Here is a 26073-nt window from a genome sequence, read left to right as displayed (position 1 = left end):
AAAAAAAAAAAAAAAAAAAACTGTGGGAGAAAGCATTTTGAGGCACATTCTGTGACTCCCAGTTTTTTTGCCCTCAGTATTATAAATAAAAGAACAACTTATGTCAGTCAAATTTAATAGAATCTCGAGGGGCAAAATGAGATCTTTTGCAGGACAACTTTTGGTTTGTTTTTCTGAAGAGTGGAGCCATTACATTCCCTACTGTCTCTCCATTTATGTTTAAAAGAAAAAAAAAATGCCACAAGTTGAAGCAAATCAAGTTTACACTGTTACGGATTACAATATTCTGTTGTGTTAAGCTCTGTTATATTACTACTGTACATTGTCTCTGCTGTGGGTTTTGACTAGATGGTAAATGAAGTTTGGAGAAGATGAATTCTTTTCAGTTTGATTTATTCAGGAAAAAAGTCCTCTAGAAATTTGTAGCAAAATATGGTTACTTTTAGAAAATAAAGACCTTCCTGTTCACATTTTGTAAAGAGGCACGAAAGAGATTGAGATTAGACCCAACGACCAGTGTTTCACAGTGCAGGCAAATGGTCTTGTTTATTTTATTTTGAATATCTGTCATTTTAAAACATGGATTCTTTAATTTAGGTTTAAATAATGAAGAGTATCAAGTAGTCATCGGAAATGACACAACTCATTATATTATTGATGACTTAGAGCCTGCCAGCAACTATACTTTCTACATAGTAGCATATATGCCAATGGGAGCCAGCCAGATGTCGGACCACGTGACACAGAATACTCTAGAGGATGGTAAGAAAACATGATTCTAGATCATTTCGTTATGAATGTTCGTATGTTTTGTCAATTTCAGTGAATAAATGTGTTTTAAAGAAAATATATTCTTTTTGGTTAAAAAACAGGTGTGTTAAATTTGCCATTCAAAATCTCATTCTTGCTTTTTGCCAGTAGCATGGTAAGGATAAAGAGCACTTTCAGAATATAAAATTCAATAATAAAATTCTTATATTCCCATTATATTTCTTCAAAGGTTCCTAGTTTAAATTGTAAATATGTTGCAAACTTTTTTGTACTGAATAGAACAAAATGTGAGGTTTGTCTAGGCATGAATAACTGTAATGACTGTTACATATTGAGTGTATGTAGTAACTGAGGGCCAAAGGTACTGGACTTCTAAAACTTGGACTTTATACAACTTATCACCTGTCAAAAAATTCTTAGCACTTAGTACCTATTGATTAAATACAATATGCTTATACTCCTTAAGGGGGAAAATGTTACTTGTTCAACTTGTTTCCTAACCATGGGTTGAAAATTGAGTTGTGGTTCTTTTAGGGAACACCAGACCTTCATATTATTCTTATAATGGTGGGAAATTTCATCCATTAAGATAGCCCTAGAGAACTGATTCTCCTCCTCTCAGTCTTTATATCATGTTGTAAAAGGAGGGATCTGTCTTTCCAGAGTCTCTAGAAGACCTTTTTTAGTACCCTGCACTGTGAAAGGGAATTATTTAATATATGCTTAATCATACTGTTCTCCCTTAGCAAATGTTTTATCCTCAAGCAATGATCTGCTCTTAGTTTTTAAAATGTTTTTGTATAAATAATCCCCAAATCTCCTTTTTGTTCATTTAGTCCCAGATCTCTTATTATATCTTTATAATGCCACTTATTTGGGTGTTTATAAAATCAGACTTAGACTAAATGAAAAAAGGTTCACTCGTGTGGATACTGAATCCAAATTTTAGTTTTCATTTAAGAGCCTATTCCACTTTAGAGTGAGCTGCAGTATATATGACATCTCTAGTTACCTGGTTACTATTAACCTTTGTTATGCATGTCTAAGGTGAAAAGCAGGCTAATAAAGATAGACCTTTTTTTTTTTTTTTTGGTTTGTGAGGTCTGTTCTCCCTCTATATCCTTGAAGAAAGTGAGTCTTAGTATAGCAGGGAAACACTGTAAAAGGAGCTATTATTATTTTCTTCATTTTGTGTCTGAAGAAACCTAGATACAGAGAAGTTAATTTGACCAAGATCACAGAGTCATACATGGTAGAACAAGGGTTCAGACACAGAGAAGCTAACTCTAGAACCCATGTGAACTCTTAGTATTAGACCACCTGTCACTGTATTTGACTCATTTTCCTGAAATGCCAGTTTTATTAAAATGTTTGGAGGAAAAACTGTTTTTATATTAAACAACATATGTTGTAATTAGGAATACAAAATTCACATTAATTTTTAAGATGCAACTCTTACACTTCAAAATATGATTTGCTCAGTTATAACTGTAGAATCCTAGGCTTCCCCACCCTTGTATAATTCACTCTCCCTTGTTTCAAAGCCCCTTTGGTGGAATTATTTGAGAAGTATTCTCGTATTTTGTATGAATATCAAACATTCTCATATTCGTTCCAAACAGCAACAAAACAGTCGCAATCACAGTGAAGAATATCTTATATTCTTTGTTCCACACACTTAACCCTCCCTCGTTATTTTTTCTTCTTTTTTCTGGTTTATTCTCTGTTTCACTGAAAACCTCTGCTAGGGCTGAAAGTGTCTCTTCTTTATGATATGTCGCTAATTAAGAGAATGCAGTTACTGGTGTGCTAAGTGGCAATTCAATTCTAAATATTCATAAACAACCTGTTTTCTTCTATGACTAGTTCCCCTGAGACCTCCTGAAATTAGTTTGACAAGTCGAAGTCCCACTGATATTCTCATCTCCTGGCTGCCAATCCCTGCCAAATATCGGCGGGGCCAAGTGGTGCTGTATCGCTTGTCTTTCCGCCTAAGTACTGAGAACTCCATCCAAGTTCTGGAGCTCCCGGGAACCACGCATGAGTACCTTTTGGAAGGTCTGAAACCTGACAGTGTCTACCTGGTTCGGATTACTGCTGCCACCAGAGTGGGGCTGGGAGAGTCATCAGTATGGACGTCACATAGGACGCCCAAAGCTACAAGCGTGAAAGGTGAATTTCTGAAGACTGTTGAGAAAAGATAATACAGTATTTTTACTTTTGAATCAAGTTTTTCTTCTCGAAATTATGTTTATATTTTTTAAATTTTGTTTTATAAATAAAAATATTCCGTAGGTGATGGACTTAATTGAACAAAATTAAACTTTTTATTAAGTGGTTGCTTTTGCATAGAGTTTATTTGTGTGTAAACTTTTTGGTTGTGCTGTTAGCAAATCTCTCGTGGACAGATCAATACAAATCAAACTCAGTTTCCAAAGTAAGCTATTCGTAGAAGCCTAATTAATATTATTGCCATATATTTTTAAAATCCTTAGTTCAATAGGAAGAGTATAGGACTGCAAAATTCTAGACTCTTCTGTTTTACTAATGTGGAATGTAACATGACTGGTTTTCTTGTTAATTGACTGACAAGAGTGTCTGTTCTCTATATCACAGAGGAGTAATGGATGGCCAAAATTAGAAAGTATTTATTGCCCCTTTGGAAAAAAATTAAATATGTAGATATCATTATTTAGATATCTTGGTCTTTTTAAGATAGTATTTTATATATTTTAAATTTTGATCTCAAAGTTTAATATTATTGTGAAATTTGGAAAGTTAGGTTACGGTATAATTATTGGATTGACCCTTTTGGTAATTGTTTGCTTAAAACTGAGAGAACTACCCTATTCTGTGTCTTTATGTGGATGTTGGGTTGTTTATACATACATTTTCTGATGAATTTTACTAGCCCCTAAGTCTCCAGAGTTGCATTTGGAGCCTCTGAACTGTACCACCATTTCTGTGAGGTGGCAGCAAGATGTAGAGGACACAGCTGCTATTCAGGGCTACAAGCTGTACTACAAGGAAGAAGGGCAGCAGGAGAATGGGCCCATTTTCTTGGATACCAAGGACCTACTCTATACTCTCAGTGGCTTAGGTGAGTGAGTTTGTACTGTACTTTTCCCTTTTTCCTTCCTCTCTGACCAACTGGGAAAAAAGTTACTGGATAGAAAGCAGGAGAACTGACTTAATGGTACAAAGAAAAGAATTGATTTTACTATGTCAGTGTGTATATGCTACTGCCGAAGCCAGTGATTGGTCTTTGACTTACCATTGTGAGTCCAGTGGCAAAATATCAGGCAGCCATTGTATCTTTCTATCTTTGTCCAGCTCTGCAAATCTGCTTTTCTTTGTGGAGGTCACTTCTGGTAGATTGAGTTCCTGATCAATTATTGTGAGTGTGTGGTGGATGTAGAATAGGAATTACAACAGGGATATCACCAAATAATATTCAGTGGTTAAGTTTCAATTAAAATGTGCCTGAGAGTGCTATATAATTGCTATATAATTATGAATTAGGTATAAAATAACTGAATATTTATATAACTGTAACCCAGGAACACTGGGAAAAAGCACTTAACTTTGTGATTGAGTTCATCAGTGTTCCGAAAGACACAATTTTATTCCCTAGTCTTCCTATCTTTGTAGAGTGAAAGGAATTTCATGATGTAAGCATGTTTAGTAGAAAGTAATGTGTATCCAAAATGAATACATGGGCCGGGCATGGTGGCTCATGCTTGTAATCCCAGCACTCTGGGAGACCAGTATGGGTGGATCTCTTGAGGTCGGGAGTTCAAGACCAGCCTGGCCAACATGGTGAAACCCCGTCTCTACTAAAAAAATACAAGAATTAGCTGAGCATGGTGGCACACGCCTGTAATTCCAGCTACTTGGGAGGCTGGGGCAGAATAGCTTGAACCTGGGCAGAGCTTGAAATGAGCCAAGATCACGCCACTATACTCCAGCCTGGGTGACAGTGCGAGACTCTGTCTCAAAAAAAACAAAACAAAACAAAACAAAACATGGATATAAACTGATAAAAACTCATCAAGATATAAAGTACACTTAGCTATTTGTTGCTCATAAGTAGATTTTTACCCTTAAGTACAAAGCAGTCCCTTTAATTATGATGACCAACCTGCTAAATACCTACTGAATTGTTACACCTTCTGGACATATTAGGATTTTACAAAGCACTCTGGCTTTTCCTTTCACAGACTGCCCTGTGAAGGGGAGGGGAGGTAGGCTCAGCAGTCCAACCGTGGGCTTCTCCATGTCCTTCCCTGGCCTCACGGTAGCACAGGCTGTGAAAGCAGCGTTGGATTTGAGTCTCTGCACAGTAAGAAGCAGTGGTGGGAGACTGTTTTCAGATGCAGGGACACAGAACTTCATCCTGTGGTTCTATGCAGATTTCCAGATGGTATTTTGCTTATAATCTCATTATGTTGGTTCTTAATTTAATCTGCATTCGGTTAAATAAGTTTCACTATTGATCTCTGTCACACAGTTTTTTCTTTTCTTTTTTTTTTCTTTCGTGTGTGTGTGTGTGTGTGTGTGTGTGTGTGTGTGACGGAGTTTCACTCTTGTTGCCCAGGCTGAAGTGCAATGGCACGATATCAGCTCACCGCAACCTCTACTTCCAGGTTCAAGCGATTCTCCTGCCTCAGCCTCCCAAGTAGCTGGGATTACAGGCATGTACCATCATGCCCAGCTAATTTTGTATTTTTAGTAGAGACGGGATTTCTCCATGTTGGTCAGGCCGGTCTTGAACTCCCAACCTCAGGTGATCCACCCACCTCAGCCTCCCAAAATGTTGGGATTACAGGCGTGAGCCACCATGTCCAGCCTGTCACACAGTTTTATAAATGGTGAGGAGAAATTACTTATGTTCCACCTTCCTTAAGCCATTGATACTGAGATGACATTAGCCCAACCTACTGCCACTGAAGCCAGCAACATTTATTCCTAGTTGTGGCTTCTCAGTGTTCTGTCCCTTTCCCTGCAGATTATTGATTCAAGAAAATTTTGCTTAGTTATTACATAAGAAACATGATTTGGGACAATTGTTGATGAAGAATCATAGATCAAGCTTACTACTTCTCATTTTCTGTTAAAGAAAATATGAATATATAGAAGATACAAAAAAGTACATTCTTAGCATGCTCTTTTACATCACAGGGAGCTTATTCTCAATAGGTGACTAATTTACTAGAAAAAAAATTGGGTTGTGAAAAGTTTAGAGAGACATTTTATTAAAACTTTGGCCATTCTTCAAAATTTTCTACAGATACATACATACATATATATACACACATACAACGCATGTATGTATGTATTTATTTATAATGAGGAAGACCCATTGATCTTTGCTGAACTTTTTAAATCATCTCTGAACTATGGTCAACTTTCAAAACTTTTATTTTCTCTTATGTTTTAAAATTAAATCATATATTACTGCCCTTGTTTTTATGTTGTGAAATCCACTGTGTATGCTATTTGAGGCGAACCCATTTAAAATCACTTCTAATGCATCAACTGGGAAATTATTTTGTCAGTATACGATGTCTATTAAAATAGCTGCATGTTTCCTGACTGTGGAATTAGATTGAGTGGTTGGACTGATTGCAGTTCAGGATAACAGAGACCTCTAGCAGCTGTAGAGACTTCCTTGTTAGACAGCAGGTTCCGCACCCCTGGAGCTACCAAGTCAAGGCTGGAATGGCTGACTGGCAGAGATGCAGTTGTGTATTCAAGCATTGTGCAGCTGTTGACTGGATCACCTTTAAGGTGCCTTTTCATCTTGGGACCCCTATGGTCTAGTCTTACTTTCCTAGAAAGTCAATGCTGGGGCCTTGCCAAACTTAGAGCAGTCAAATGCGTTTAACTCACTAAGCAGGCAAGTGTTAGCAGCTATCCTTTCCTTTTCTCTTTTGAATATTGGGAGGGGAGTATGTTCTGTTAACTGGACAACTGACCATCTGTGACCATTTTTAGTGAGAGCATCTGGCGGTAGCTGCCTGTTTAACAGAGAGTGATGTGTCTGGGGGGCATTAGGTTAAGGGAATCCTATCTGTGTCTTGCATGGTGAATACTTGCTTTCACTGAGCTTTTGCACATTAAAGATACTCTAACTGGAGCTAGATTTGCTAAGTAGGCCTGGAAATGAAATTTAAATGCTTCTTTTTGCTGATTCAATGTCAATTTGAGTAACAAACTAGTGTCTCAAAATTTCATTTTCATACTAATCCCCTTTCTGATGCCTTTATACACATCTTTTTATTTTTACTTGTGATAATTAAATTTTCAGTTTAAAAAGTATATTATAGGGACATACTCTCCTTGGTAATAAACACAGTTCTTTGTTTCTGGAAGAAAGAAAAAGATGAATGAACTTATATATTTCAATTCATTTAACAAGCATTTTCAAATATTTTTCTGAGACATTGTAGTACTACATAAAAAGGTGTGACAGATGTAATCTCTGCTTAAAACGAAATATTAAACAAAAGACATTTAATTGAGTGATTTTTCCAATATCGGCACAAATTTCTAGTGAACTAAATTTAATTATACTTAGCAATGAAAGTTATTTTAGAACTTTTTACTCTAAAACCTCAAAGCTCAGTTCCCTAGATGTAGAGTTTTTTTAAAGTAGCTAAAAAGATTATTGTGTCTTTCATAGTATAATATAAATATTGGCAGAGTGATGGAAATACTTTGATGTTAGCTTGTTTGATTTTGATGACTTAAAATGTAGTTTGATTTTAATTAGAACTGGTTTACTTTGTGGGGTTGGAAAAAAGCATTAGACTTGGGATTTAATACATTTGTGTGATTTGTTGTAAGTGGTGGTTTGAGACTTTGTATCTTTGTGGTGATTAATTTCACTTTGATTTTTTTTCCCCTAGGCACTTTCAATGTTTAGCTCCGTCGTAAGTAGGATTTTTAAATACTTGTTATATTCATCACACAATAAACTGAAGCAGAATTACTAACATACTTGTGTTCCCTGATAATTGATTGAAATAATTTGTTCCTCTTTTTTCATCTGTTGATTTCAGAAATTGGCTTTAATTTCTGAAGTTAGCTTATAATTACAAAGGAACTGTTTTCACAAGCTGTCAACTGTCCTGAATTATTAAGTCTTTATATAAAAGAATGAAAGGGGGCAGATTTTTAGGTAGTACTGTTGTCAGATTAACATTTAGGACACTGGTGTTAGATCATCTTTAGCTTTTATTTTGCCAAAGAACTTGAGCTTGTTCATTATTTTATTTAATTTTACAGTAAGCATGATTAGTGTGAGCATGAGATTTCACACCAATTATAAATGAATAATTAAAATAATAAACTATACACTACAGCATTTTATTTATTTATTTGAGGCGTAGTCTCACTTGTCAGCCAGCCTGAAGTGCAGTGGTGCCATCTCGGCTTAATGCAACCTCCACCTCCCAGGCTCAGGCAATCCTCCCACCTCAGCTGGGTCCTGAGTGGCTGGGACCATAAGTGTGCGCCACCACACCGGGCTAATTTTTGGTATTTTTGATAGAGATGGGGTTTCGTTCTGTTGCCCAGGCTGGTCTTGAACTCCTGGGCTCAAGCCATCCACCTACCTCAGCCTCCCAAAGTGCCGGGATTGTAGGCGTGAGCTACCACGCCCAGCCTTACTCATTCTGTCAGTCACAAAATAAATTTATTTAACTGAACTCAGTAAACTTCTTTAAAGGAATACTTTTGGAAACTACCTGCCTTGTAGACTAGAAAACTAACTTGACAAAAGTGTGAGTACAAATTATAACAAAAGAGAACATTTAAAAACTATTGTATTTCACTTTCTTCACTATGAAATATTTTTAAGTTACCCTTTCTTTTGTTGTGTTTAACATATTATTATGCCAAAATATGTTGAAACTTCAACATAGACTTTTTTCTTAATTTGCCAATAAAGCAGAAATTTTTGAATATTTCATTCTCTGCAGTATCTTAAAGTATCAAATATGATTGATACTCAACTCAAATTTTAGAACTTAATATTTGAAAAATTCAGAAACCAATACTGCAAAAGAAATGAAGTATTTGCTTCTAAAAAAAAAAGTACTAAAAATACTATTATATTAAGATAGTAAAAAAGAAAAGATTTTTCATTTGCCAGTTTGCAGCTACCTCTAATTAAAAATAAAGTGTTTACAGATTGATGAAACTATAAGAGCTATATAAGAATTACAGTGCATTATCTGGTTATTTTTGTTCCTAAATTATTTGTGTTAAATGAAAGGTCACCTGCCATTGTAAAATACTTTGGGTGTTCTCTGGATGAATTAGAGGTATATCTCCTGCTTACATTTGGAAAGTATTGCCCAGATTTTAAGTCTCAAATCTTCTGGGAAACCTCTTGTGACTCTAAATGGTGTCTGTCATTCCCATAGTACATCATTTACAATGTTCTATTATAGAAATCACATGACACTGACAGTAAAAGAAAAACATCAGTCAAATAAGTTCCTTGTCTGTTGCCTGGATTTGACTTCAAATTTCACAACTTATTAACAAATTAAATCCTAGCTGTTCACCTAATCTTTTAGGTAGGGATAATGATATTGATTTTAGAATGTTAGGGAGATTAAATGAAATAATGCATATAAAAGTTAGCATAGTGCCTGGGAAAATTGCATTATAAGTTCTCAACACGTTAGTTGTTTTTGTTAAAATTATTATCCTCCCAGGAGAGCAGTGTATTTAAAAATTGAGCCTGTATTTTAAAAATTGTGTCTGTATGTTTTAAAAATATTTTTTGAAGTAATTTACCATGATCACTAGATTTGAAAGCTAATGCATCTTGAGCTTTAAAATGTATATGGATTACCCACAGATCTTGTTAAAACACAGATTCTAATATTCAGTAGGTTTGGGTGCGGCCTGAAATTCTTGCATTTCTGCCCACTTTGAGAAGTAAAGATCTAGACCAGGAGTAAGCAAACTTTTTCTGTAATGGGACAGACTGTAAATATTTTAGGCCTTATAGGTGTTATGGACCTAATGTTTGTGTCTTCCCAAAATGTATACGTTAAAGCCTTCACCCTAAATGTGACTCTGGTTGAATATAGAGCCTGTGAAAAGATGGATGGTGAAGGTTAAATGAGGTCATAAGAGTGAGGTTCTAATCCAGTAAGGCTGATGCCCTTATAAAAAGAAGAAGAGATGCCAGAGCATGCTCTCTACCATGTGAGGATGTAGGAAAAGCCCAGTCACCTGCGAGCCAGGAAGAAAGCCCTCACCAGAAAATGAATCCTGCCAGAGTGTGATGTTGGACTTCCCAGCCTCTAGAACTGAGAGAAAACAAATTTCAGTTGTTTAAACCACTCAGTCTGTGCATTTTGTTATGACAGCCTGAGCAAGACTGATACAGTGGACCATGTAGTCTCTTTCACAAGTATTCACCTCTGCTGCTGCAGCACAGAAGCAGCCTTGAAAAATACATAAATGCATGCGTGTGGCTATGCTCCAATAAAACTTCATTTGTGGACACCGAAGTATGAATTTCGTGTAATTTTGACTTGTCACAAAATAGTATTCTTTAAAAATTTTTGTTCAGGCTGGGTACAGTGAAATACAATCTCATGTCTATAATCCCAGCACTCTGGGAGGCCGATGTGGGTGGATCACTTGAAGTCAGGAGTTCAAGACTGGCCAATATGGCATAACCCTGTCTCTACTAAAAATACAAAAATTAGCCAGGGGTGGTGGTGCATGCCTATAATCCCAGCTACTCAGGAGACTGAAGCAGGAGAATCGCTTCAATCTGGAAGCCAGAGGTTGCAGTGACCCAGGATTCCGCCACTGCACTCCAGCCTGGGTGACAGAGCAAGACTTTGTCTCAAATAATAATAATAATAATAAAAGAAAAAGAAAAATTTTTTTAACCACTGAAAAATTAAACAAAACAAAACAAAACAAAACAAAACCTTTTTAGCTGACTGGTATATCAAGGGCACCAGGCCACATTAGTAGAATTTGGAAGTTCTAGATTTAGACTGTGTATAGTTCTTGCTTCTCAAAGTGCAGTCCCAGGACCAGCAGCATAATCTGGGAGTTTATTGAAATGCTGAATTTCAGGCCTCCCCTCTACCTATTGTTTTAACACGTAAGGGTAAGGAATTTCGACGTTAGGTTTATGCCTTTCTTGTTAAGCCAGTTCTGAAACTGTGTTAAAGTGTTTTAATTTCTCCATCCTTTTGTGTGAGTTAGCTCTCAGGAGGCATCCAGTCAGAAATCTAACAACATGTTCTGTTCCCAGAAAAAAACCTAATTATTCTTGATTTGGTGCATCTCATTTTAGGCAACTGTGATTCTGCTAAATTAATTAGGTTTTGTGGTTTTAGATGAACAAGAAAATAAATATAGCCATGGAGTCCATAAATCCATAACATAAACTGTTATTTGAATCCACAGGGTAAAGCCAGGAGTGTTTAGTAGTAATTCAAGAAGAGAATATTTTCTAACCCATTCAGCTACTGTCATTGAGCTTTTCAATGTGTGCTTTTTTTGTTGTTTTCTTGGCAGGCAGAGTCTTGCTCGGTCGTGCAGGCTGGAGTTCAGTGGCGCCATCTCTTCCGCCTCAGGGGGTACAACCTCCATCTCACGGGGTTCAAATGATTCTTGTTCCTCAGCCTCCCAAATAGCTGGGATTATAGGTGCCTGCCACCACACCCGGTTAATTTTTTGTATTTTTGGTAGAGACAGGGTTTCACCATGTTGCCCAGACTGGTCTTGAACTCCTGAGCTCAGGCAATCTGCGCGCCTCAGCCTCCCAAAGTGCTAGGATTATGGGTGTGAGTCACCGCACCTGGCCTCAGTGTACTCTCAATACTACTGTACTGTTTTCAAAGCCCTCCATAGCAGTGTAAGTACAGTGTTTTATGGAACCCAGTAGGTCTAAGATGAAGAAGCTCCTATGCTTTCTTGGTGGTTCTCTTGCTAGGCGGGTTGTGACATAGTAGCTCCTTGCTCTTGAAAATCAGAGGATGAACTAAATATAGAAATTTCTGATAACAAGCTTCAGTTACCACTAAATTAATTGCAAAATTGAAAGCATCCTCCCAACATGCAGTTTTAACTTCTGTGATACTTCAGCTAACTCCTCATGAAGACATTGACTAGGAGATAGTGTCAGTTAGAAATGCAAAATTTCTGCCAGGTGCGGTGGCTCACACCTATAATCCCAGCACTTTAAGAGGCTGAGGTAGGAGAATTGCCTGAAGCAAGGATTTTGAGACCAGCCTGGGCAAGATGGTGAAACTCTGTCTCTACAAAAAATCAAAAAGTTAGCTGGGCGTGGTGGTACATGCCTATGATCCCAGCTACAGGAGGCTGAGGTGGGAGAATCTCTTGAGTCCAGGAGGTTGAGGTAGCAGTGAGCCGTTTGCACCACTGCACTCCAGCCAAGGGAGGTAGGGCCTGTGAGACCCTGTGTCAAAAAAAAAACAACACAACATTATTTCTGAATTTAGTTTAGAACTTTACATATGTATATATAAATATATAAAGCTGCTTAGTTTAAAAACATAAGGTTGTTATCTGTACCAATTTAATTACCGTATCTTGTTTTATAAATTTTTATATTACAGTTTATTCATCTTGGCCAGGTGCAGTGGCTCACGCCTGTAATCCCAGCACTTTGGGAGGTCGAGGTGGGTGGATCACCTGAGGTCAGGAGTTCAAGACCAGCCTGGCTAACATGGTGAAACCCTGTCTCTACTAAAAAATAACAAAAATTAGCTGGGCATTGTGGCAGACGCCTGTAATCCCAGCTATCCGAAAGGCCAGGGCAGGAGAATCACTTGAACCCGGGAGGTGGAGGTTGCAGTGAGCCGAGATCGCGCCATTGCACTCCAGCCTGGGCAACAAGAGCGGAACTCCATCTCATAAAACAAAAACAAAAACACCTCTCACCCCCGCCAAAGAAAAACCAAACAAACAACAAAAAAACTCTACACAAATGTTTAGCTTTATTCACAGTTGCCAAAACCTGAAAACAACCTAAATGTCCTTCATCAGGTGAGCAGATAAACTGCAGTACATCCGTACAGTTGGAATACTCCTCAGTAGTAAAAAGCAGCGAACTATATTGCTGCTTGCAACAGTTCATTGATGAATATCAATGTCAGTATGCTGAGTGAAAGAGGCCAGTCTTAAAAGGTTACATTCTTTATGCCTTCATTGGTATGACACTCTTGAAAAGTGAAAACTGGGGCCAGGCGTTGTGGCTCACACCTGTAATCCCAGCACTTTGGGAGGCCGAGGCGGGTGGATCACCTGAGGTCAGGAGTTCGAAACCAGTCTGACCAACATGGTGAAACGCTGTCTCTACTAAAAATACAAAAATTAGCCGGACGTAGTGGCTGGCACCTGTAATCCCAGCTGCGCGGGAGGTTGAGGCAGGAGAATCACTTGAACCCGGGAGACAGAGGTTGCAGTGAGCTGAGATTGCGCCACTGCACTCCAGCCTGGGCAACAAGAGCGAAACTTTGTCCCCCCACCAAAAAAAAAGAAAAGTAAAAACTGTATGGATGGAAAACAGATCAGTGATTGCCATGATTAGAGATGGGGGCAAGACTTGACTACACGAAGGCAGCATTGGGAGCTCCTGGATGTGATGAAATTGTTCTTTTTCTGGTTGTAGTGGTGGTTGCACAAATCTATACATGTGTTAAATAGGACCATACAACAACAACAAAAAATAAATTTCAGTGTATGTTAATTTTTAAATTAGAAGACTGAGGGTTTTGAGATCAGATGACCAGGGTTTGATCCCAGCTCTCCAACCCACTAAAAGTATGATCTTGCTCAAGTCACTTCATCTCCATGAACCTCAGTTTCCCCTCGACATTTAGATTACTCAGAATTATTGAATGTGGAACCCACAGGACAGCGGGTTGATACATAATAAATGCTCGATAACTTATCTGTAAATATGATTAAGGAGAGGAAGAAATTAGAATGATGCTCAAGTGTTCTGAGGGGATGGTACTTTTGCTCTGTAGTAGGGCTTTCAGAAGTAAGACCAGGATTGGGGAAGTAGGAGATACTGAGTTCACTTTTTATCATATTGGGTTGGAAAGGTTGGTGTCCCAGTGGAGATGTCTATAGCAGCTTAATATACGGGTTTAGATTTCAGAAGAACTGAGATGGCGTATTAGTGTTGTGTAGTTGGAAGTTATTTCAGAAGAACTGAGATGGCTTATTAGTGTTGTGCAGTTGGAAGTTAAGGCTGTGTACTCTGCCCTAAGGGACCAGCGTCTCTCTGGCTTAGCTACTTTGAAAGAAATTATCAGACTTCAGCAGAAGAAACTAGTCAGCATAATTGTAAAACAAAGGAGGTTAGGTCACTTTTAGGAAACAGAGGCACATGCAGCAGATCTCACTGAAGTTTCTCTTACTATGTGAAACTTCAAACTTTCTGAATTTTCTGAGATACATCTTTCAGTGGAGTCCCTTTTAAAAAAAAAAATCTTCAAAGACTTTCAGAAACTGAAATTTTTCAGTATAGGTGAGGTCATACTTATATTTGTTCTTAGTTTGGTGCAATTCTAAACATCTATCAGTCTCTCTTATTTGCCACAAAAGATAGAGGAATTTTTAATAAGAAAGAAGCAAAAGAGATCAGGCTGCCATATTGTGGGAGAAATATAGATGACATTCCAAATGGAATCTCCTAGCAAGTTACGGAAGATATTTTGCTTTCTTCAATATTTGAAAACCTTTTTTAAACTTCTTTTTGTAACCCAGTTGAATGCAGTAGCTCAAACTATCATAATTTGCATTTCTGCCTCTTAAATTCGGAGGATTGCAAACAATATTAAAATAACAGTGCTGCCGGAGAGAAGAAATACCTTTTACTTGCGTGCTGTATATAGCATTGTATCAGAGTTATATTAATGCCACCCTATGGGATGTTACAAATCATTTTAGTTCATACTTAAGTCATTTTGGAGAAAGAAGAAAGACAGCAATATATGCCTATACTTAAACATTTTTTCCACCATCTTTAAGAAAGTTCAACTTTCCAAAAAATTTCAAACACAAATAATTAGGCAAAGAATTTTGATGTTTTTTCCTGGAGCTTTATATCCTTAGCCTTGAATAGTCATCACCTTTTGAAATGCTCTAAAACATGGAGAGCTCTGTGAAAAACATCTAACTTGTTATTGAGGTGAAAAATGTGAACAAAATGATACACAGCTACTCCTCTTTTTTCTTTTTTTGAGCATTAAGCAAGGTTTCTTTTTCTTCCAAGAATAAAACTGATGCATTTGCCTAAATGGTCATCACTTTTGTAGGTCTGAAGTTGTTTTACTGCTTTAGCAGCTGTGTGGCAAGTTTTCTAGCAGACAGTGGTGCTAGGGAGGGGGCTCAGTTGCATCTGGTTTCTCTTTGTAGAATGACTGAAAAGTTGATATTTAGTGGTTTTCTTGAGAAAGCAGTTCATGTGGAGAAGAGTAACTTTTTTTAGTACCTAAATTAGCTTGCTGTGATTCATATGCATGCATTTTGTCTTCTTGCTTAAAAAAGAAAAGAAAGAAAGAGTAAAGAAAATCGTCTACCCTGAAACTACATAGCACAGATAACCCTTTGACCTTTGGCACTGGGTAAAGATTTACAGTACTTGTGGAGCCTCACTCCACATGCCTGACTGAAAAGAACCCTAAATAAAGTAAGGCCCCTGTGGAGATGGAGAAAATAAGCAGGATATGAGGAAGTTCCATTATTTCATGTGGCTGTGTTGCTGCTGTTGTTGTTTTAATCAGTTTATAAGGTGAAATACCAGTTGGGATGCACTTCCATTTTAGGGAGTCTGATGTCAGTTAAGTTTGTGCTCTGATATTGGAAAGTTGGAGTCAAGGATACCCTGGGCATGGTGTCCTTCTCTGTTTCTCTTGCACCCAGGGAATATCCCCTCCTGCTGGCTCCCTCAAATTAAATTCTCACTTGAAATATCTGGATAGTTGTTTGTTTGTTTGTTTGTTTGTTTGTTTGTTTTTGGGGAAAGCAAGACAATGAAAACTTTTTTTTGTTTGTTTTTAAGAAATGGGCATGATCAACAGATGGGGGAGAGTGGAATCCCTATCACTTTATGTGTTAAGAAATTAAGTTTTTCTTCAGATTTAAAACATAAAAAACACATGAGAGCAAAATTAGTTCCCCATTGTCTCCAGAAAAATTGGTTTAACTCTGCTCCAAATGGGACATCAAATGGAGACCTTTGAAGAAATTTTCATAATTTATTATTTAACGATACTCAGATCTATTTAATACTTCATAGCTTTCTGCTGACTCTTTATGTATCTCTTTTAAAATGTCAGTGTTTTTAAAGCACTTTGTATTTATATCTTGAGGTTTACCTACTAAATTGATTTTACTGCTTTTTGTTTTGTTTCCTTTTTATATGTGCTAATAAAACTTCAAATAAAAGTTTCCTTGGTCTCAGGAAGATGCAACTAGGTATAGACAGGCTGTTGATTGTCTTGAAGGCCCAAACTTTCAAATGGTATTTCTACAAATGAAGAAAAAGCTTCAGTAAACTTTTCATTCTCCTGTTTTTAAGAGTCTGTAAGCATGGTACAATGCTTGACGGGAATTGCAAAGAGCATCTATCTCTTCAGAGAAGGAAGAACTCTTGTAGAAAATTAAATCAATACTGTCCATTAATCATACTGCATGTCAGCCCTCAGACCACTCTGGAAGTTTCTGGCGAATGTAAAGAATCTTTAGATGTGTGAGGTCCTTAAAGATCTAAGTTAAACGAGAGGGGGTTTTTTAAAAGAAACCATTAGCACATGAAAGAAACTTCAGGGTAGATAGAAAAAAAACATTTGCTGCATAGCAGTAATTACATTTGTGGTTTTTGTTTTGTTTTTGGTTTAAACTTTCTTCTTAAAAAAACTTAACGCACATGAAATTTTAAGCCTTGTACTAATTACGCACTCCATGGACCGGAGGGGAGCTGCAAGACAACACTTGCTGGAGGAAAATGTTTTATCTTAGTCTTTAAAAATATTTTTGTATGTTTATTTTATAACATACATAATATATTAGGGCAGTCACACATATGTATGTTATAAATACGGTATATATAATGAGTATGTGTGTTAGAAAAAATTACTGATGGATAGTGAAATTTAAAAATTTGGAAACCACTGTTCTAAAATATTGAATCAGGTGTTTTGTTTTGTTTTTGAGTTTTTTTTTTTTTTTTTTTTTTTTGAGTCTCTCTCTGTTGCCCAGGCTGGAGCGCAATGGCGTGATGTCAGCTCACTGCAACCTCCATTTTCTGGGTTCAAGTGATTCTCCTGCCTCAGCCTCCTGAGTAGCTGGGACTTCAGGCGTGCACCACTATACCCAGCTAATTTTGTGTTTTTAGTAGAGACGGGGTTTCACCGTGTTGCCCAGGCTAATCTCCTGAACTCCAGCAGTCTGTCCGCCTCAGCCTCCCAAAGTGCTAGGATTACAGGCATGAACCACCGCGCCCAGACTAGTAAGGTGTTTCTAAGTGATTATGCTTTGGGAAGCTTTATAGTTTAGAGAAGGAAATAGACATTAATTAAATCGCCACATAATTTATCATTACAAATTTTAGTGTTATGATGTAAAATCATTTGGAGTGAAGGGGCTATGTAATAGTGGACACTGTAGTTTGAGGGTGGGGGTCTGGGTAGGTTTTCCTGAGAAGCTGGTACTGAATTTGAGATCTGAAAGATAATAGGAGTTAGCTAGGCAAAGGATCCTGATGGGATAGTGAAAGAAGGGATAGAATAAACTAAAGCGATAGAATGATCATCAAAGCAGGCTAAATACGAGTACTCATTTCTGTCTCAGTTGGTTTATCAGTTGGTTTGGATAAGCTAGTGTGATCCCACAAGGGTTCTCTAACATCATCCTGACATAGTTTATTGAAACTGTACATATTTTCCTATTCCATTTTGAGATGCTTAGAAGCTTGAAAGACTTGAAATCCCAGCAAATGGGGGCTGCTGTAAGAGGAGGCCCCTTGAATTAGCCTTGATAGCCGACTCCATTGACATTTATCTTGATTTCTCATAGAAACTAGAGCAGCTGCCTCAGCTGAGTGTTACAGTGGCATCTTAGCTTTCCCAGCCTGCCAGGATGTTAATAACTTATAAAACCTGTGCACACAGTAAGACAGCACATTGTGCCTGATTATCACTATTGGTTCATCTCTTCCTGGGTAGATTGTGTAAATACATCTAACTGGAATCATTATTTCAAATTTATATATCTCCCGTTTCCTTCTAAGAAAGTTGAAGTGACCTGATACAGAAACACCAAACTTAAGAAAATAAAAAAACAAATAGATGAAACAAGGCCCAGTATTAGGAATTTAGGGTTAAACACACTCATACTTAAAGCGAGAATGTAAATTAATATACAACTTTTCTAGGGATAATTGGGCAATACCAAAAATGGGAGGGGACTTAGGCATACTCTGACCAGAAATTCCATTAATAGAGACCTATCACAAGAAAATAATATTGAGGGCCAGGCACAGTGGCTCACGCCTATAATCCCAGCACTTTGAGAAGCTGAGGTGGGCGGATCACGAGGTCAGGAGTTCGAGACCAGCCTGGCCAACATAGTGAAATGCCGTCTCTACTAAAAATACAAAACTTAGCCTGGCATTGTGGTGCGTGCACCTGTAGTCCCAGCTGCTTGGGAGGCTGAGGCAGGAGAATCGCTTGAACCCAGCAGGCAGAGGTTGCAGTGAGCCAAGATTGCACCATTGCACTCCAGCTTGGGCTACAGAGCAAGACTTCATCTCAAAAAATATATGTAATAATAATAATAATGTGCATGCACAAACATTTAACCTCAAGAGTGTTTAATATACAGGGTCACTTATAATTGGAAAAGCTGGAGAAAACCTATATTTTTAGCTACTGAGATTTAATAAGCTATGGTACATTCATACAATTTGAATATAGTCTACAGCCATACCACCCTGAACGCTCCTGATGTCATCTGAATAAATACGGACATTGAAAGGAATGTTTTAGAAGAGAAATGACAGAAATAGTTCACAGTGTATTACATTTTAAAAGCAGGTTATAAAATACATAAATATTGAATATGTGTATGTATGGATAGTAAAGGGGAATGAAAAGAAAATAGCAACCTAATGTTCACAGTGCTTATCTCCATGTGCTGGTATTAAGAACCTTTTATTTTTATTTCCTTTTGTTTGCTTGTCTGAATTCTATAAATTTTTCATAACAAATGTATTTGATTCTAATTTTTTAAAAAGTAATTTTAAATTGAATATACCTAGATGAAGATATTGGGACAAAGATAAATAAGGACTGGAAAATCAATGAAGCTAGGATTATGTTCTTTATTGCGTGCCATATGGTCTTATACTATTGCTAGAAATGGCCTATAAGTTTAGTTACTTACTTCCTTGCAGTCAGAACAAACTACAGTTAGCTATGGGACACAGGATATTTTAATTATCAGAAGAAGTTTGTAGTATACTAATTAAATTCCCAGGATACATTACCTCAGGAAAAACTCCTATGTTGAAATGGTTGAAGAATCTCTATGAATCATGTGTTGAAATCATTTTAACGTATGCTTGATAATAAGGAAAGAAGATTCCTGTGGTATCTAGGATTATTAAGAAGTTATAAAGTTTTGGTTGACCTAGAGATATTAGTGGAGGAAACAAAACATTTTTTCTTAACTTTCACCTTTCTCCATCTGAATGACCAAGTATGATGATTTTTAGTGTGTTCCCCTTTCTTGAATAGCTACATATCCTTTCTTTTTTTAAAATGACCTTTATCTCAGAAGAAAAATCATGGCAATGGACCTCAATTGTGACCCCACAAAACAATAGAAACTATGTTTAAAGCCTCCAATAACCTTAAGATGGAGACACGCTTGTAAAAGGCCCATTTTTCTGTGCGTATCTCTGAGAAATTACAGTGATTGTTTTAATCATAGTAATTCTGTGTCCTCAGAGGGCTCAATTGTGTACTTACATGGCCTCGTTCTTGGTATACTGTATTCCGGTGCTGTGTAGACTTTACAGATTGGCATTCTAGTATGATTCATTGGGAATTTAAAAAGAAATCTACATTTGCATACTTTATATTCAAAGTCCCAGGTAGTTCTAGAAATCTTACTAGAAGTCTGACAGCATGCTGGTATCTGTTCTTTTTATTGTCCTTAGTGTCAAACAAGTGATCAATATAAACATTTGTATATAGATAGATGAATATAACTTGATATAGATAAAAAGAGATAAAATTGGCCACTAAGAAAATTATGCTGCTCTGGCCGGGCTCATGCCTGTAATCCCAGCACTTTGGGAGGCTGAGACAGGCGGATCACGAGGTCAGGAGATCGAGACCATCCTGGCTAACACGGTGAAACCCCGTCTCTGCTAAAAATACAAAATGTTAACCGGGCGTAGTGGCGGGCACCTGTAGTCACAGCTACTCAGGAGGCTGAGGCAGGAGAATGGCGTGAACCAGGAGGTGGAGGTTGCAGTGAGCCGAGATTGCGCCACTGCACTCCAGCCTGGGCGACAGAGCGAGACTCTGTCTCAAAAAAAAGAAAAAGAAAAATTATACTGCTCTGGGTTAGGAAAGCTTTTGAAGTCATGTCTCTCTTCAACAAGCAACCTAACAGATTATAGATTTTTTGTTTTTCCTTCATAAAATACCCTAGATTAAAGTCGTAATTTAACCTTTGTAGTATTCTCGTCAAAAATGTTTAGCCCGAATCTAATAAGAAACCGTCAGATAAGTCCAGATTGTGAGACATTCCACAAAACAGCTCAACTGGAAATGCCATCCTTGGGGAAGACAGGAAAAGAGCAGGAGACAGTTCTAGATGGAAACATGACGTGGAGTGTGTAATCCTGGATTTTTGTGGGGAAAAGCAGTTATAAATAATGTTATTGGACAATTTTGGAAATTTAAATACAGACTATATATTAGACAAATGTTGCCATTGTTAAATTTGTTTGGTGTAATAATACTGTGTTTATGTTGAAGAACATTCCTCTTTAGGGGAAAAGGTCACAGTATTTAGGTGTGATGTGAAGTGTCATGGTGATTCAATAAAAGAAAAGATGTGTATAAGTACACACAAAAAAGAATAGGAAATAAAGCAAATACATTACAATGTCTAAAACTAATTTTAAAGGTTTAAAAATGCCCTGTACTCTTGTACTGACAATTTTTAGTCTGTAGCATCTCCAAATTAGATAATGAGTTTACAATGATTAGGCACTGAAAGGTTAAAACAACAGCACTTCTGAAGCAATTGCTTATAAAAAAAATTCTCTACGAATGTGGGGATATTTAAAAGTTGTATCAGTCAGTATATATTATAAGTTTGCCTCTTAAGAAATTAAGGCACAGAAAATCAGTTTCTTATTCATACTGTCCAAAGCCCACTTGTTCATATTGTCCATAGTTCTTACTGTCTTATTCATACTGTCCAAAGCCCACTTGAGAAACTAAAGGCTGTTTCTGTAGCTGAGTGGATAATACAAAAATACTCTGAACTGAAATTATTTCCTTAAACAACTGAATAACTCATTCAGGAAACGTTTGTAAACTGATATTTATAATAATATATTTCAGATTGAATATAAGAAACCTAGATCTGTTGAATGTTCTATTTATCGGAAAATCTTTTTGGTTTAATTGTATATGCTTAAATTGTTTGAGGTTCTCTGTCATATGTCTTGAAAACCATTTGAAGATACGTTGAATACCTTTCAGTACCCCTAAGTATCTTCAGTATCTTTTAATACCTGAAAAATTTCAGGTTGAATAGACTGTTTATAGCCAGTTAACACATTAATAATATGCAGCTGCTCAGATCTCAGAACTCCCAGAATTCTCTTATTTGCTAACATTAAAATCGATTTCCGAGTGATGCACTCAGTGAAGTTTACATAAGTTGTTGTAACATACTGTTTCTTGTGAGTTTTAAAGGAGGTGTATATAAATAATCAATCATGGTTTTATCACTGTGATTGATGAAGCCGATATTTTACCAGCTTGCATTTCCCACTTGAGAAGAAATTTAAGATTGGTTTCAAGCCATCTGCATCTTTCTCATTTTGTAAGCTTGCTTTTCACTGCCGAGGGTTGAGATTTGAAGGGATGGTTATCAAACTACAGATGTTTTTGCAATGAAACTGTGCACCTCTGACCAAGTCACTGTGGTTCAGGAGATGATAGATGGTATTTTCATGTTGCTTCACAAAAGGGTCAAAATGGCATGGCAAGCCCACGACAGTGAAACAGAAAAATATTAGTCCTGGGAGGAAATTTATTTCATAGCTTCAGGGGAAGTTTGGTTGTCATGAATAGGCTCTCTCTGTCAGTCTATAAAAATATTGTTTGTAAGGCAATGATGTATGTGAGACAGACCGTGTATGTGTGTTGGCAGACAGAGCAGCTACTTAAACAAATGCTAAGCCAAGTACAGTAGCATGAGTCAAGTGTTCTACTTCGGATGCTTTTAGGGTAATGATTGTTTTTGATAGAAATGTCAACATCATCAAATTTATTTCATTTTCTGATGTAACAACTTTAAACTTCCTTTGTAAATTTTATACCTTCTTAATGATTCTAGGATACGGCACACACACCACTATTCTAACACACTTTTTTTGTTTTAGAATTATAAATTTTGTACTTATAATCAATGATCATTCCATTTTACTCCCTTTTAAATTATTTGGGTATGTATATGTGGACATAGCCTTAATAGTATGGTTCATATACAACTACTATAAATTCTGGGACAGTTAAGCCACTGTCCTTTTGAAGTGTTCTTTTCTTTTTCTCTTCCCTAACCAAAGGAGATATCAACCCTCACTGTATTTCCATTAATTGGTAGTGCAGTGGGAGAGACTCATCTTACACAATTGGACCAGTGAGGTTCCTTTCTTCCACAGCGATTCACAAAAGGAAAGGCCTTCCATTAGAGAAGTACATAGGAGATCAAAAACCATGTTTGTGGGACCTTCCAGTCTCACTTTCGTATTAGTTTTTCAGTGTTTGAATGTAAATCAAATTCACTTATAGCAGAGTTCAAGTAGAAATCTTCAACTCTAAATATTTCTTATCTAGACATCCTAAGGGAATACATTTGTCAAAAAATAAAAAGTGTTTTTAAAATAATTTTTAAAAGCCTGATGGACAAATAAAAATGAAATTACATGATCAAAAACGAAATAACAGGATCAAAACATTAGTGAATACAACATAACTGGGAAAGGAAAGCCTTATGCTTCTGGAGTTTACAAAACAATCCCAGTCATTTGGGGGAGATTTTAAAAGTAGAAATTATCAGCCAGGTGCAGTGGCTCACGCCTGTAATCCCAGCACTTTGGGAGGCTGAGGTGGGTGGATCATGAGGTCAGGAGATCGAGACCATCCTGGCCAACATGGTGAAACACCATCTCTACAAAAAAAAAAAAAATTTACAAAAAATTAGCCCTGCATGATAGCGGGCACCTGTAGTCCCAGCTACTCAGGAGGCTGAGGCAGGAGAATCGCATGAACCCGGGAGGCAGAGCTTGCAGTGAGCCGAGATTGCGCCACTGCACTCCAGCCTGGGCAACAGAGCGAGACTCTGTCTCAAAAAAAAGAAAAAAAAATAGAAATTATTTGGCTGGGTGCAGTGGCTGATGCCTGTAATTCCAGCACTTTGGGAGGCTGAGGCCGGCGAGCAGATCACCTGAGGTCAGGAGTTCGAGACCAGCCTGGCTGACAGGTCAAAATGCTGTCTCTACTAAAAGTACAAAAATTAGCTGGGCGTGGTGGGACATGCCTGTAATCCCAGCTACTCAGGAGGCTGAGGCAGGAGAATCACTTGAACCCAGGAGGCAGAGGTTGCAGTGAGCTGAGATCACGCCATTGCACTCCAGCCTGGGCAACAAAGAGGGAAACTGCATCTCAGGGAAAAAAAAAAAAAAAAAAAAGATCAATAGGATATACTTATTTTGGTAGGAAACTGATTCTCAAATGTCACATACAAAGAACTTTCTTCTAAATTATTCTAAACTCAGTAGGAGAGGGGATGTTTTTACTGGGAGTGAGAGAGGTTATTTGTCTTAAGACCCTTCGGGGGGTGGGGGGCAAAACAAAAGAGTGTGTCATTTCAGGTTTAGATCAGTACTCTACCGGTGAGCTTCCATGAAAGCTGTATATAGAATACACAGGGAAAGTGTGAGAAGGGAAGGACTGACCACTCCATCTGCCGTTCTGTTTTACACTCAAATCTTCTATATATTATCATACGACAAATTTATAACATTTTGGCATAGTCATCATTAAAGAGAACTCCTTTAAATTTATAATGCAAACAAAGTGAAAAATGTTTCTGAGTAACAATCCCTTTTAGAGATTCAGTTTATAAATGGAGAATGAATTTTTAATCTAGGCTTAAAGTTTACCTTCTTTTAGCTAAAAACCTGTTTTTTAAATCAGCATGACTAGTACGTTCATATAAGATATTATTTTAATCATCATGAATTCACATTTTCCAATTCTAACACAAGTTTGATGATATGAGACAAAGAATTCTGTCTTAGAGATCTGCTCCCCTCATCTCAGTGTGATTTCAAGTGGAGAAACACTGTAATCTTACATTTGGAAGACTTGAAGGCAGATCCCATTGTTCAAATGTGATTTGTGTTTTTGTTACTGTGCTTACACATAGTATTTTAGCCTAGTGTTTCACTCGGCTTCCCTTTCCCACCCATCCCCCTTAGCGTTTTTCCTGCTCCTCTGCTGCTGGGCCAGACTTGAGCTGGCCCCAGATTCTATGTCAGAGGCCATGACCCAGGTGTCAGAGGAGTCCGTACCGCTGGCCTCTTCTCTGAATAATTATGGGAGGGGGGTATTGTGTCAAAGAGACAGGCTTGGGGGCAGTGCAGTCACCCTGGCTAGCCAGACCAAGGAGCTCTCCAGTTGGACTGCAGGGGAACAATGGGCCTGAAAAGGCTTACACAAAACCTTGTAGTACAAAAGATTAAATTAAAAATGGATATTTGGCTAGACATTAGGTTTCATCCTTCAGACTTTCACCTTTCTTACTTATTCTGATAATTTCCTCCCTAAACATCTTGAGATTTCGCATATCCTGACCTTGTATCAGCATATTTTCCGATTGCTACCTACTTTTGCATATATATTCTGATTTGACGATTTTTAATGCTTTGAAGCTGTATTGATTGTGACACTTTGTTGCTGCTATAGCAAAGCTTTTCTATAGCAGCATTTTAAGTAAACAATTTAAAGTTATACATAGTCATTTTCAAATAGTGCTTTTTTATTTTCTTTATGCATTTTATTAGGCCACCCCAGTGTGTTCCTGTCTGTAAACTGAAAAGTGGCAGAGGGTAATCCTAAAGTAGATGTGATTGCTTTTCTTCCTTTGGTCGTAGGAGGATTTTTTCCCCCTACTTGAGAATTTCCACAGAAGGATGGGCAATAAAACTCTCTTAAGTCTTCACCAGAGCTGAATTTTAGAAATAGTGTTGGAGGTGGAGTCACTTCTGTGGGGGAAAAGTTTTCTCATGTTCTTGACCTCAGGTTTTCTCTTAATTTTATCTAACCCCGATCTGCTTGCTCTGACCTGGCTCTTTTCAAGGCTTCTGGAGCCTCACAAAAAAACATCAGCTGAAAGCAACGAAGACCTATTTTTATGACCCAAAGATTATCTCTTATTATTGATCCACAGCGCAGTACTTTGAAATGATTGTTTTTTCTTACGCATTTTCCAGGGAACAAACCTGTTAGTATTACAACAAAGAGTCCATAAAGTTTGAATGTGATGTCCATCGGTTTTACTGTCTTAGTTCATCTTCAATCAGGCAGTACTTACTTTTCACGGTATTGGGGGGAAGGTGTGGTGTAGAAGCTTCCTACTCAGTGAGCTTGTTAGCTTTTGCCTTGGGTCTTAAAGAAGTGTAAGAATAAAGCAATGGTCAAAAGCCAGCAGGATTGGAATTCTTGAATGTGTTCTCCTTAAAGTAAAATTGATTTACTATCTAATGTTTATATATCTCATTATTGTGCTTTTGTTCTACTGGGCATTTAAGTAGCTTGAACGTATGTATTAATATCTCCCATTTATTCGGGGCCTGTAACCTAGCCTGTTTCAGAGATAACTTAACCAAGAAGTTGGAGACGGGAGGGGAAGGGTTTCAAGCCACTTCGTAGGAGTGGATGCCATTCTTTAGAATGTACT

General features: G+C 37.4%; 1 protein-coding gene across 1 annotated transcript in view; it reads left to right on the top strand.

The window, feature by feature from the left end:
- Positions 1–26073, top strand: part of PRTG (protogenin) — a 154934-nt gene that overhangs the window by 97286 nt on the left and 31575 nt on the right. Inside the window, exons 10-12 of the mRNA XM_011986725.1 lie at positions 598–762; positions 2638–2943; positions 3683–3871. Of these exons, the coding sequence (XP_011842115.1) occupies positions 598–762; positions 2638–2943; positions 3683–3871 (660 nt within the window). The remainder of the gene's footprint in view (positions 1–597; positions 763–2637; positions 2944–3682; positions 3872–26073) is intronic.

The sequence above is a fragment of the Mandrillus leucophaeus genome, unplaced genomic scaffold (genome assembly GCF_000951045.1).
Source record: "Mandrillus leucophaeus isolate KB7577 unplaced genomic scaffold, Mleu.le_1.0 Scaffold108, whole genome shotgun sequence".
In the NCBI taxonomy this organism is placed as follows: domain Eukaryota; kingdom Metazoa; phylum Chordata; class Mammalia; order Primates; family Cercopithecidae; genus Mandrillus; species Mandrillus leucophaeus.
This window is presented reverse-complemented; position numbering and strand designations above follow the sequence as displayed.